At 40.0% G+C, this 13,536-nt stretch overlaps 1 protein-coding gene across 4 annotated transcripts in view; it reads right to left on the bottom strand.

Annotated features, from left to right (window-relative positions):
- Nucleotides 1-3,563, bottom strand: part of LOC128687597 (uncharacterized) — a 191,527-nt gene extending 187,964 nt beyond the window's left edge. The window contains exon 1 of one of the 4 annotated variants that reach the window (XM_070083981.1): nucleotides 3,397-3,563. In XM_070083981.1, coding sequence (XP_069940082.1) covers nucleotides 3,397-3,484 — 88 coding nt within the window. In that variant the 5' untranslated portion in view covers nucleotides 3,485-3,563. The remainder of the gene's footprint in view (nucleotides 1-3,396) is intronic. The other 3 variants (XM_070083983.1, XM_070083984.1, XM_070083982.1) reach the window with 3 other exon arrangements.
- Nucleotides 3,564-13,536: the final 9,973 nt, after the last annotated feature.

The following is a 13,536-nucleotide window of genomic DNA, read 5'->3' as shown; positions in this document are numbered from 1 at the left end:
TAGTTTGGCAGGGGCCGCAACAGTGGGTGAGGCGGGGGAGATGCGCAGGAGTGAGGAGTTATGAGAGGGTCACTGTTTACTACACACGCCCTCCCCCTGCCCCCCAGCGGAGGCGCTGACTGGTCCTGACTCTGCAACACCAAATCCTCTAAAACTGCACAACACTTCAACTATTTACGCTGAAACGATGCACTGGGATGTCCGTTCGCTGCTCTGGTATCTTCTCAAAGCATTCACACTGAGTTCTGTTAAGTAGGGACCTGGTCAGCCTCTTTGACCAGGAGCTATCCTTGAAAATCCCGCAGCTAGCCCGCTACACAACCTGCCGCGTCGGCCATTATTACAATGGAAATATAAAGGTGGTGACCCTACAGACTTAAACAACTATAGGCCAATATCAAACTTACCATTGCTATCCAAAATCTTTGAGAAACTCATGCACAGGAGACTATATTCATTTATAACAGCACAAAACATACTCAACCCCTGCCAATTTGGATTTAGGAAAAATAAAAGCACTAATGATGCAATCATAAAAATGCTAGATCTGCTTTACACAGCATTGGAAAATAAGGAATATCCACTAGGAATTTTTATTGACCTAAGAAAAGCTTTTGACACAGTAGACCACGACATCCTACTCCACAAACTTGACCATTACGGTATAAGAGGCCATGCGCTTGCTTATTTCAAATCTTATCTTACTAATAGGTATCAGTATGTTACCATTAAAGACACAGCATCAACAACACGGCCACTTGATACTGGAGTTCCGCAGGGAAGTGTCCTTGGTCCCCCGCTCTTCCTCATATACATCAATGATCTTCCAAACGTATCCCAACACCTGAAACCCATTCTCTTTGCTGACGACACAACTTATGTCATCTCTCACCCTAATCTTGCCACCCTCAACACCATTGTTAACGAGGAGCTGATCAAAATATCGACTTGGATGACAGCCAATAAACTTACGCTTAACACTGACAAAACCTACTATATTATGTTTGGTAGCAGAGCAGGAGATGCACAAATTAACATTAAGATCGACAACACTCTAATTACCAGACATTATGAGGGCAAATTCCTAGGCCTATACCTTGACAACAACCTGAATTTCAGCACCCATATCCAACACATAACCAAAAAAGTATCCAAAACAGTTGGGATCCTCTCCAAGATACGATACTACGTGCCGCAAAATGCCCTTCTCACACTATACCACTCACTTATTTATCCATACCTCACCTATGCTATTTGTGCTTGGGGATCAACTGCAGCAACACACCTAAAGCCAATAATAACCCAACAAAAAGCTGCAGTAAGAATAATCACTAAATCCCATCCCTGGCAACACCCCCCCCCCCCCACTCTTCATAGATCTAAACTTACTCCCTGTTCAGTACATCCACACTTACTACTGTGCAATGTACATCTACAGGACCTTAAACTCCAATATCAACCTTGACCTAAAACGCTTTCTTGATAGTTGTGACAGAATCCACAGGCATAACACCAGACACAAACATCTCTACGACATTCCCCGTGTCTGACTAAACCTTTACAAAAATTCAATGTATGTCAAAGGCCCTAAAATCTGGAACACCCTACCTGAGAACTCTAGAACTGCAGACACATTCATCACCTTCAAAACTACCATTAGAAAACATCTTATCTCCCTGATACACCCCATCAACTAACTACACGAATACCACCTGGTGGTTCACACTTACACTCACTCACCCATTTGACCATAAACAGAAATATTAATCTCAATCTTAAAATAATGAATCCTATGATACTCCAATACTGAAACTATGTACTGTGCCAAAACAAAAGCATTCACATTGCTAAACTCACAAACTAGTATTTAGTCACTTAGCCATAATACCAACTTACCTCATAATTTGTAATATTTTAAAATAAAGAATTAAACTAAGTCTGCCCGAAATGCCTAGCCATGCTAGGCGTTCTAGTGGTACACTCTGTAATCATTATTTAACTACATGTAAACCACACAACAACCAAATTCTGTAAATTTAACATTGTAATCTTTATAGAGAATAAACTTTGAATTTGAATTTGAATTTGAATGACGCATTGACTCTTGGGTTATCCTGGGTGGCTAACCCTCATTACACTATAATTTGTTCATGATTGTAGCCATGTATAAATGTAAGTAACCATTCTTACAGAATTCATTACTTTGTAACTTGTGAGCTCATTACCTTTGTACCTAGTTCAGCTATCAAAACTTCGGGGGCCCAGTCCCTGGACCCATTACGTACCTCTATAATCTGTAAATACCTTTGTAACTTGTCATGATTGTGACCAGACCTACCTGGAGTTCATTACCTTTGTAAATTGTGAGTTCCTTACTTCTGTAACTTGCTCAGCTATCAAAACTTTGGAGTCCAGTCCCTGGACCAATTGTGTACCTCTGTAATCTTTTGACTACCTCCCACAGGATGGGTATGGGTTTGCATAATAAACATATTAAACTAACCCTCCCCTGGGTTAAAAATACTAACAAATTTTATTTTATCTTCAAATACAACATGCCTGACGGAAGAAGCCACAAAGAGACTATATCACCCATCGTCTATTTAACTTTTTTTCGTTATATCTGGCTTCACCTTTCCTATCCTCGGATAATACCTGATCACCTTCCATTCTCTAGCCCCTATGTGATCCTTACGAGTTTAGCGCTGCCTAATGAGTGAAATAATAATAAATTATTATTATTAAACCTCACTATATATTCACACTCCATCTTATCATTTTTAAACAGTGGAATTTACAGGCTAAGAGTTGTTATTCTACTCAGCTCATTTAAAAAATCTGAGCCTATCTTCGGCATACGAGTGACAATCTTACAAAATTTAACATTTTCAAGCTATTTTTGTTAACTTTGTTGCCAGACATACATCAACTGTTTATTTTAACCTGGTTACTTGGAGTTAAAGGTACGCTTTAACACCATTACGTAACGTAATTCAAAGTAACCTAGCCTAACATAACATTATGATTATTATAATCGAGGGGGAGCGCTAAACCCGTAAGATTATGCAGCTGGAAATAATACAGTATTTATGAATTTCCAGAGAGCGCTAAGAAATCAACGTTGGGAACCTCTTAATCAAATTAACTCATAAAATGCTATGTTCAGTTCCCTGTATGCCAACCACAACAGTCAACAAACACAATATACCTATTTACTGCTATATTTATTTACAGGTGTGAGGCGACTTGCCCATATATATATATATCCGCCAGACCTGGGATTGGAACTCGCGTCCCTTAGTCTGAGTTGAACTTAATTCAATTAACCCGTCAAATACTTACTCATCAGCCATAGATTTGTTATGGAACTAAGTATGGATGATCCTAGATACTAACCTTCCATTGTGGTGGTCGATGAGTTAATTACTTTACGACCAGACCTGAACATTTTGTTACGAGAGCCTAAAGGTGCGCGGGCCTGCATTAATGGACGTCTGGTGCAGCTAACTCACTGGTTATCAGTTCATATCTTAAGATGGCCAAGCAGTACTGTGGTGGCAGTTGATTACTTCTATATCGATTAGCAAAATTTCCTATAATTGGAAATTTAAATGACAAAAATTAATTAGTTCTATATCGATTAGCAAAATTTCCTATGAATGGAAATTTAAATGACAAAAATAAGGTACACAGATGGCAGGGTGTGGCAAGTTTGTAGAACTGAACACGTATCATACGCACCTCAATGAAAATAAGTCACTGTCTGACTTTTTGGGGTTATCCTAGGTTCTCTACACATACTCTGCTATGTATGATAATTCTATGTAACTGTATTTGTGTATACCTGAATAAACTTACTTACCTATTGCTATCCAAAATCTTTGAGAAACTCGTGCACAGGAGACTATATTCATTTATAACGGCACAAAACATACTCAACCCCTGCCAATTTGGATTCAGGAAAAATAAAAGCACTAATGATGCAATCATAAAAATGCTAGATCTGCTTGTCATGATTGTCATGATTGTGACTAGACCTACCCGGAGTTCATTACCTTTGTAATTTGTGAGTTCATTACCTTTGTAAATTGTGAATTCATTACCTCTGTAACTTGCTCAGCTATCAAAACTTTGGAGTCCAGTCCCTGGACAAATTATGTACCTCTGTAATCTTTTGACTACCGCCCACAAGATGGGTATGGGGTGCATAATAAACATATTAAACTAAAAACTGCTTTACACAGCATTGGAAAATAAGAAATATCCACTAGGAATTTTTATTGACCTAAGAAAAGCTTTTGACACAGTAGACCACGACATCCTACTCCACAAACTTGACCATTACGGTATAAGAGGCCATGCGCTTGCTTATTTCAAATCTTACCTTACTAATAGGTATCAGTATGTCACCATTAAAGACACAGCATCAGCAACACGGCCACTTGATACTGGAGTTCCGCAGGGAAGTGTCCTTGGTCCCCTGCTCTTCCTCATATACATCAATGATCTTCCAAACGTATCCCAACACCTGAAACCCATTCTCTTTGCTGACGACACGACTTACGTCATCTCTCACCCTAATCTTGCCACCCTCAACACCATTGTAAACGAGGAGCTGATCAAAATATCGACTTGGATGACAGCCAATAAACTTACGCTTAACACTGACAAAACCTGTTATATTATGTTTGGTAGCAGAGCAGGAGATGCACAAATTAACATTAAGATCGACAACACTCTAATTACCAGACATAATGAGGGCAAATTCCTAGGCCTATACATTGACAACAACCTGAATTTCAGCACCTATATCCAACACATAACCAAAAAAGTATCCAAAAACGGTTAGGATCCTCTCCAAGATACGATACTACGTGCTGCAAAATGCCCTTCTCACACTATACCACTCACTTATTTATCCATACCTCACCTATGCTATTTGTGCTTGGGGATCAACTGCAGCAACACACCTAAAGCCAATAATAACCCAACAAAAAGCTGCAGTAAGAATAATCACTAAATCCCATCCCTGGCAACACCCCCCCCCACTCTTCATAGATCTAAACTTACTCCCTGTTCAGTACATCCACACTTACTACTGTGCAATCTACATCTACAGGACCTTAAACTCCAATATCAACCTTGACCTAAAATGCTTTCTTGATAGTTGTGACAGAACCCACAGGCATAACACCAGACACAAACATCTCTACGACATTCCCCGTGTCCGACTAAACCTTTACAAAAATTCAGTGTATGTCAAAGACCCTAAAATCTGGAACACCCTACCTGAGAACTCTAGAACTGCAGACACATTCATCACCTTCAAAACTACCATTAGAAAACATCTTATCTCCCTGATACACCCCATCAACTAACTACACGAATACCACCTGGTGGTTCACACACTCACTCACCCATTTGACCATAAACAGAAATATTAATCTCAATCTTAAAATAATGAATCCTGTGATACTCCAATACTGAAATTATGTACTGTGCCAAAACAAAAGCATTCACATTGCTAAACTCACAAACTAGTATTTAGTCACTTAGCCATAATACCAACTTACCTCATAATTTGTAATATTTTAAAATTAAGAATTAAACTAAGTCTGCCTGAAATGCCTAGCCATGCTAGGTGTTCTAGTGGTACACTCTGTAATCATTATTTAACTACATGTAAACCACACAATAACCAAATTCTGTAAACTCAGCATTGTAATCCTTATAGAGAATAAACTTTGAATTGAATTGAATTGAATTGAACCTATGTGTCAGCCTGCTACACCTTGCTATGTGTACCAACTAGGTACACAACTGGCACGATGTATTACTTACTAAGTAAGTTTATTCAGGTATACACAAATACAGTTACATAGATTATCATACATAGCAGCATGTGTGTAGTGAACCTAGGATAAAAATAAATGGTATAAAATACCGACACAATGAAAACAAGAATTTTTCCAGCCTTGACGTAACTTCCTTATTCACCAAAGTACCTACTACACAAGCCATCGATCTCCTGCGCAGAAAAATTGACGATTCACTTGATCTTTCTATTCATCCAGCGATTTCATCGACCTCGTTGAACTATGTGTCGGCTTTACGTGTTTCTCTTTCGAAAATCACCTCTTTCAACAGACTTTTGGTCTACCCATGGGCTCGCCAGTCAGTGCCGTCCTGGCAAACTTATACATGGAATATCTGGAGGCCGAGCGTTTCTCCACCATTATTCCTTCGACTGTCACCTGGCTCCGTTATGTTGACGACATTCTCCTCATAACTCCCAGGCGCTTCAACGTTCAAGCTCTCCAAGACAAGCTCAACCAGGTCGAGCCCTCAATCCAGTTCACACTTGAAGAAGAAGTCGACAACACTCTTCCTTTCCTTGATGTTCTTCTCTGCAAAGCTGACCATGAACTTCGTTTTAAAGTCTATCGAAAACCAACCAACCAAAACGATCTTCTCCACTTCTACTCTCACCACGACACCAAAACTAAACGTGGTGTAATTATAGGCTTCTTCCTGCACGCACTCAGAATCTGCAGCAATGAGTTCCTTGAAGAAGAATGCACTATAATTGAACAAGTATTTTCTAAACTCCACTATCCTCGTCACTGCATCAGAGACTGCAAACGGCGGATATTTAACATCTTCAACACACCCAGAGAAGACACTGCCGAGAAGAGATACATAGTCCTCCCCACCAACTCCATTGCCAAACATGTTTCCAACATCTTTTCCAATACCTCATTCCAAGTATCTACCTCCAGAACCACGACCATCAAGGACATCACCAGTAGTAGACAGGACAAGCTTCCATCCTCTGCAAGGGTATACATAATCCCTTGTAATGACTGCAACAAATTATACGTGGGCGAAACATCAAGAGACCTCCAAACACCTATTTCAGAACACCAATACGCAAGCAGGACTGACGATACAAGGAATGCCTGTGTACAAATCCTAGAGGGACTAGTACCGAACTTGCACACGAAAATCACTCACTACGAAAGGAAAAGACTTGGCAGACGATGCAACATCCCCCCAATGAAAAGCAGGGGTGTCACTAGCACGTTAAGAGACCATACAATAAGTGTCAGGGGCCCGAGACTGTTCAACTGCCTCCTAGCATACATAAGGAGGATTACCAACAGACCCCTGGCAGTCTTCAAGCTGGCACTGGACAAGCACCTAAAGTCGGTTCCTGACCAGCCGGGCTGTGACTCGTACGTTGGTTTGCGTGCAGCCAGCAGTAACAGCCTGGTTGACCAGGCTCTGATCCAACAGGAGGCCTGGTCACAGACCGGGCCGCGGGGGCGTTGACCTCCGGAACTCTCTCCAGGTAAACTCCAGGTAAACATCGCAATTCCCACAACCATTTAATTAACTACAGAAACTCAAGACTTATCGCCACAGAAGACAACACTCAGTACCGAAGAATCCTGAAATCATCGCTTATCTCTATAACCAACAATTTCAACCAGAACAATGGCTTCTATAACATAGCTGAACCACTTGCCAAGAAACTTCTTCATCACATAAGAACATAGAACACTGCAGAAGGTCTGCCCACAACTTATCCAATACTCCTTCCAAGCTACTCAAGATTTTAGACTCTATAACCCCACCCGGTAGATCATCAGACGCAGCATTCTCCACCTGACCTCAACATTCTGAAGCTGACTATAAATACTCACGTACCTTCCAGCCCAGGTAGATCTGTTTGTGACTTGAAAAAGCCCACTGTGTGGGCGAAACGTTGTCAATAAAGGATCACATTAAACTGCATATGTGTTTATGTTTCCGAAACTAGGATAACCCAGAGAAGTCAAAGTGACTTACTTTACCATCTGGCTCTCAGTAATTAATGCAACTTTCAAATATTGTCTACATCTATATAAACAAACAAAAATAAATAATTTTGAAATTCACTTGAATCCATCAATCCATCAAGTATACGATTATAGCTAAGTTAGGGACTTATTTACACTATATATATATATATATATATATATATATATATATATATATATATATATATATATATATATATATATATATATATATATATATATGTCGTGCCGAATATGTAAAACTGGTCAATTAGCAAGAACTCATTTAAAATTAAGTCCTTTCTAAAATTTTCTCTTACACGTTTAAAGATATATTTTTTTTTTCATTAATGTTAATGTAAAAAATTTTAATTTGGTCCAAAAGAATCTTAGAAAACTTACCTAACCTTATTATAACAAGAACAATTTATTTTAGCCTAACCCAACTAAATATATTATAGATTTGTTTAAAATAATTTAATACTAAATAAACACAGTGAAATATATTTTTTTCGTTAGGTTCAGAATGATTTTGGCGAAATTATTGCATACACAAATTTTCCCTTGTCCTATATGGCAAGATGAACGTTGCTATTTAAGCCAAGATCGCAAGTTCTGCCTATTCGGCACGACATATATATATATATATATATATATATATATATATATATATATATATATATATATATATATATATATATATATATATATATATATATATATATATATATATATATATATATATATATATATATATATATATATATATATATATATATATGTCGTGCCGAATAGGCAGAACTTGCGATCTTGGCTTAAATAGCAACGTTCATCTTGCCATATAGGACAAGTGAAAATTTGTGTATGCAATAATTTCGCCAAAATCATTCTGAACAAAACGAAAAAAATATATTTCTCTGTGTTTGTTTAGTATTAAATTATTGTAAACAAATCTAAAATATATTTAGTCGGGTTAGGCTAAAATAAATTTCACTTGTTATAATAAGGTTAGGTAAGTTTTCTAAGTTCCTTTTGTTGCAAAATTATAAATTTTTACATTAACATTAATGAAAAAAATATATCTTTAAACGTATAAGAGAAAATTTTAGAAAGGGCTTAATTTTAAATGAGTTCTTGCTAATTGACCAGTTTTACATATTCGGCACGACATATATATATATATATATATATATATATATATATATATATATATATATATATATATATATATATATATATATATATATATATATATATATATATATATATATATATATATAATATATGAGTGGGGGCCAGTGACGTAACAAAGAGAGGAAGAAAGAAATGGAGACGTAGTGGTAATGTTGGTAGTGGAAGTAGTACTGGTAGTAGTAAGTAGGGAGCCATCAGTTCTCACGCAGTTCTCCTTTTTCTTGTCATTAGACTTACTTCTCTTCTACTACTCCGCTACCACTATTAGTATTGCTTCGTTTCCCTCCCTTTCTTGTCTCTTGTGCTAGTACCACTACTTCCCTTCCTTACTACTGCTACTTCCACTACCGGCATTACCTCTACCACCTACAGTGGCCCATGGCCTGGAGGCAAAAGTTCTCGCTTCACACGGTGAATGTTCAGGTTCGATTCCCGGCAAGGATAGAAACATCGGGCGTGTTGTCCATGGTCACTCATCAGTAAAGTGGGTGCCTTGGTGTTAGTCGACTGGTGTGGGTCGTATGCAGGGATAAAACTGACCTAATTTGACCGAAATGCTCTGCATGACAAGCGGTTTTCTATGTAGAAGTATGTCATTGATGTCAGCTAAGCCTGTATGCCTTGTACATGTACTTGTAGAAATAAAGATTATATATTATATTCTTCTTCTATATACACTGGCTCCCTCACCTTCGTGTCAGAGCACAACACTACCTGGTGTTCCACAGTATCTGCCACTCCCTACGAGCCCCGTGGAGGTGGGGTAAGTGATAGACCAGGGGCCTAGCGTCTCCCTAAGAGCCCCGGGAGGGCAGGGAATGTGGCTAGGATTAGGGACAGCAGTGGTTCCAGAAGAGGAACAAACATCTCTTTCCATGGTTTTAAGTTTAATATGTTTATTATGCACCCCATACCCATCCTGTGGGCGGTAGTCAAAAGATTACAGAGGTACATAATGGGTCCAGGGACTGGGCCTCAAAGTTTTGATGGCTGAGCAAGTTACAGAGGTAATGAATTCACAATTTACAAAGGTAATGAACTCCAGGTAGGTCTAGTCACAATCATAACAAGTTACAAAGGTATTAACAGATTATAGAGGTACACAATGGGTCCAGGGACTGGGCCCCAAAGTTTTGATGGCTGAACTAGGTACAAGGTAATGAACTCACAAGTTACAAAGGTAATGAATACTGTAAGAATGGTTACTTGCGTTTATACATGGCTACAATCATGAACAAATTTTAGAGTAATGAGCAATTCACACTTCCACACCCGGTCACAACTGAAGTGAGTTATTGGTGCAAATATTGATTGTTGAGTCACACACACACACACACACACACACACACACACACACACACACACACACACACACACACACACACACACACACACACACACACACACACACACACACACACACACACACACACACACACACACACACACACACACACACACACACACACACACACATAAACACACACACACACACACACACACATACACACTCATACACACACACACACATACACAAACTCATACACACACACACACACACACACACACACACACACACACACACACACACACACACACACACACACACACACACACACACACACACACACACACGCACACTCATACACATACACACGCACACACAAACACACACACAAACACACGCACACACACACACACAGGAGCTTGGACTCGACCCCTGCAATCTCAACTAGGTGAGTGCACACACACACACACACACACACACACACACACACACACACACACACACACACACACACACACACACACACACACACACACACACACACACACACACACACACACACACACACACACACACACACACACACACACACACACACACACACACACACACAAACACACCAGTGCTGTTTCTGGTATTTGTGAACGACATGACGGAAGGAATAGACTCTGAGGTGTCCCTGTTTGAGATGACGTGAAGTTGATGAGAAGAATTCACTCGATCGAAGACCAGGCAGAACTACAAAGGGATCTGGACAGGCTGCAGACCTGGTCCAGCAATTGGCTCCTGGAGTTCAATCCCACCAAGTGCAAAGTCATGAAGATTGGGGAAGGGCAAAGAAGACCGCAGACGGAGTACAGTCTAGGGGGCCAGAGACTACAAACCTCACTCAAGGAAAAAGATCTTGGGGTGAGTGTAACACCAGACACATCTCCTGAAGCGCACATCAACCAAATAACTGCTGCAGCATATGGGTGCCTGGCAAACCTCAGAACAGCATTCCGACATCTTAATAAGGAATCATTCAGGACCCTGTACACCGTATACGTTAGGCCCATATTGGAGTATGCGGCACCAGTTTGGAACCCACACCTAGCCAAGCACGTGAAGAAACTAGAGAAAGTGCAAAGGTTTGCAACAAGACTAGTCCCAGAGCTAAGAGGTATGTCCTACGAGGAGAGGTTAAGGGAAATCAACTTGACGACACTGGAGGACAGGAGAGATAGGGGGGACATGATAACGACATACAAAATACTGAGAGGAATTGACAAGGTGGACAAAGACAGGATGTTCCAGAGATTGGACACAGTAACAAGGGGACACAGTTGGAAGCTGAAGACACAGATGAATCACAGGGATGTTAGGAAGTATTTCTTCAGCCACAGAGTAGTCAGTAAGTGGAATAGTTTGGGAAGCGATGTAGTGGAGGCAGGATCCATACATAGCTTTAAGCAGAGGTATGATAAAGCTCACGGCTCAGGGAGAGTGACCTAGTAGCGATCAGTGAAGAGGCGGGGCCAGGAGCTATGACTCGACCCCTACAACCACAAATAGGTGAGTACATATGTGGTAATGCTTTATTTACAGCTAGCAAAGTCAGGGTATTTCTCCAGAATGGTCTGTAATATACCACTGTGGATAAAATACTTAGCCATTTCTTGAACATTTCTGAGTGAGTTGTTTCTAAATTCATTAATTTTATCGCACTCCAGTACATAATGACGCAGGGTGTGACAATAGTCCATCTGGCAAAGTTTACATTTCGTTTGGTCTACATCTGGTGGTGGTGATTTAACCTGCCAAAGATACTTGTAACCCAGCCGGAGCCGGGCGGTAGTGACATCCAAGAGTCTGCTTATTTTGTTGGATGCACCATAGACATGTGGCTCCTCCTGCATGATAGAATGATGATAGATGGACTCACTGGTGTCAATCTCCCTGAGCCTTAAGTCCATAAAATTCAGTTGAAGTTCTTTTCGTATTATTGTTCTCAAACTACTACCTGACAAGCCAAGATTGTAATCTACTCCCTCTTTGAAAGCATACAGCTTAGCCAATTTATCAGTTCTATCATGCATCTGAAGACCAATGTGAGATGGAATCCACAGCATGTGCACTCTGACTCCACTGTCCACAATCCTACCATACCTGTGTCTGGCTTCTGACACAAGCATGCCACAATTTATGCTTAATGAGTTGAGAGCATTAATGGATGACAGAGAATCAGTTACAATTAAACTGTCAATCTTTGATACATAGATGCATTTCAGTGCAAGGAGTATGGCAAACAGTTCTGTCTGAAGGGTAGAGGCCCAATTATTGATGCGTGCTCCAATTTCTTTAAGAGAGCCATCACTCTGTACGACAACAGCAGCACTACCAGCTGCACCAGTGGATTGGTGAACAGAACCATCGGCGTAAATAATTTGCGAGAGTGTGTGCTGTGTGACTAAGTTATCAATACAGCTTAAGGCCTCATGTTTGGCTTCAAGGCGAAGTTTTGATTGTGATTTAAGAAGTAGTTTGGGGGGAAATGGAGGAATGGTAGTTTGGAATAGGGTAATATTCCATGGAGCGCAGAAGTGCCGCTGTTGCCTTACTTGACATAGATCATGTATCTGATTCATGAGGAGGTCGGTTCCAGTTTTTTCGATCCATCTAGAGGAGTGTTCACCAGTGCTGAGGAAAGTTTGGAGGGCTTCTGTGCAGGGGTTTGAATGAGCTTGCCTGAGCATATTAACCCCAATTAGGATATTTCTTTCAGTAACACGATCTCTGATGCTTGGAATATCAAGTTCTTTTTGCATATTTAAAATTTTGGCAGTACGAGGGCATCCTAAAATGATCCTCATTGCTTCGTTCTGCAGTTTTTCCAGCCCTCCAAGCTTCCAGTCAGACACAAGAGCAAGTAGTGGCGCAGCATAATCAACCAATGATCTAATATAAGCAAGATACATCATTTTCACAATTTTAACATTAGCACCATACCTGGGGGTGAAGCCCTGCCACAATTCTAAGTGCTCTTATTCTTTCTTTGTATTGGCGACAAAGTCTTGTTACAACAGGTCCAAGTAGTGGAACCTCAAAGCCTAGATACCTGTATCTGCTTACATATTCTAGAAGAGACCCATCATGCAATTGGATCTGACGAACTGTGCCTCTCTGTCGAGGAGGACGCCTATTGAGTATCTTTGTTTTATCAGTAGAGATTAT

This window comes from Cherax quadricarinatus, chromosome 11 (assembly GCF_038502225.1).
Source record: "Cherax quadricarinatus isolate ZL_2023a chromosome 11, ASM3850222v1, whole genome shotgun sequence".
Classification (NCBI taxonomy): domain Eukaryota; kingdom Metazoa; phylum Arthropoda; class Malacostraca; order Decapoda; family Parastacidae; genus Cherax; species Cherax quadricarinatus.
Note: the sequence above shows the minus strand (reverse complement) of the source record. Positions and strands in the feature narration are given on the sequence as shown.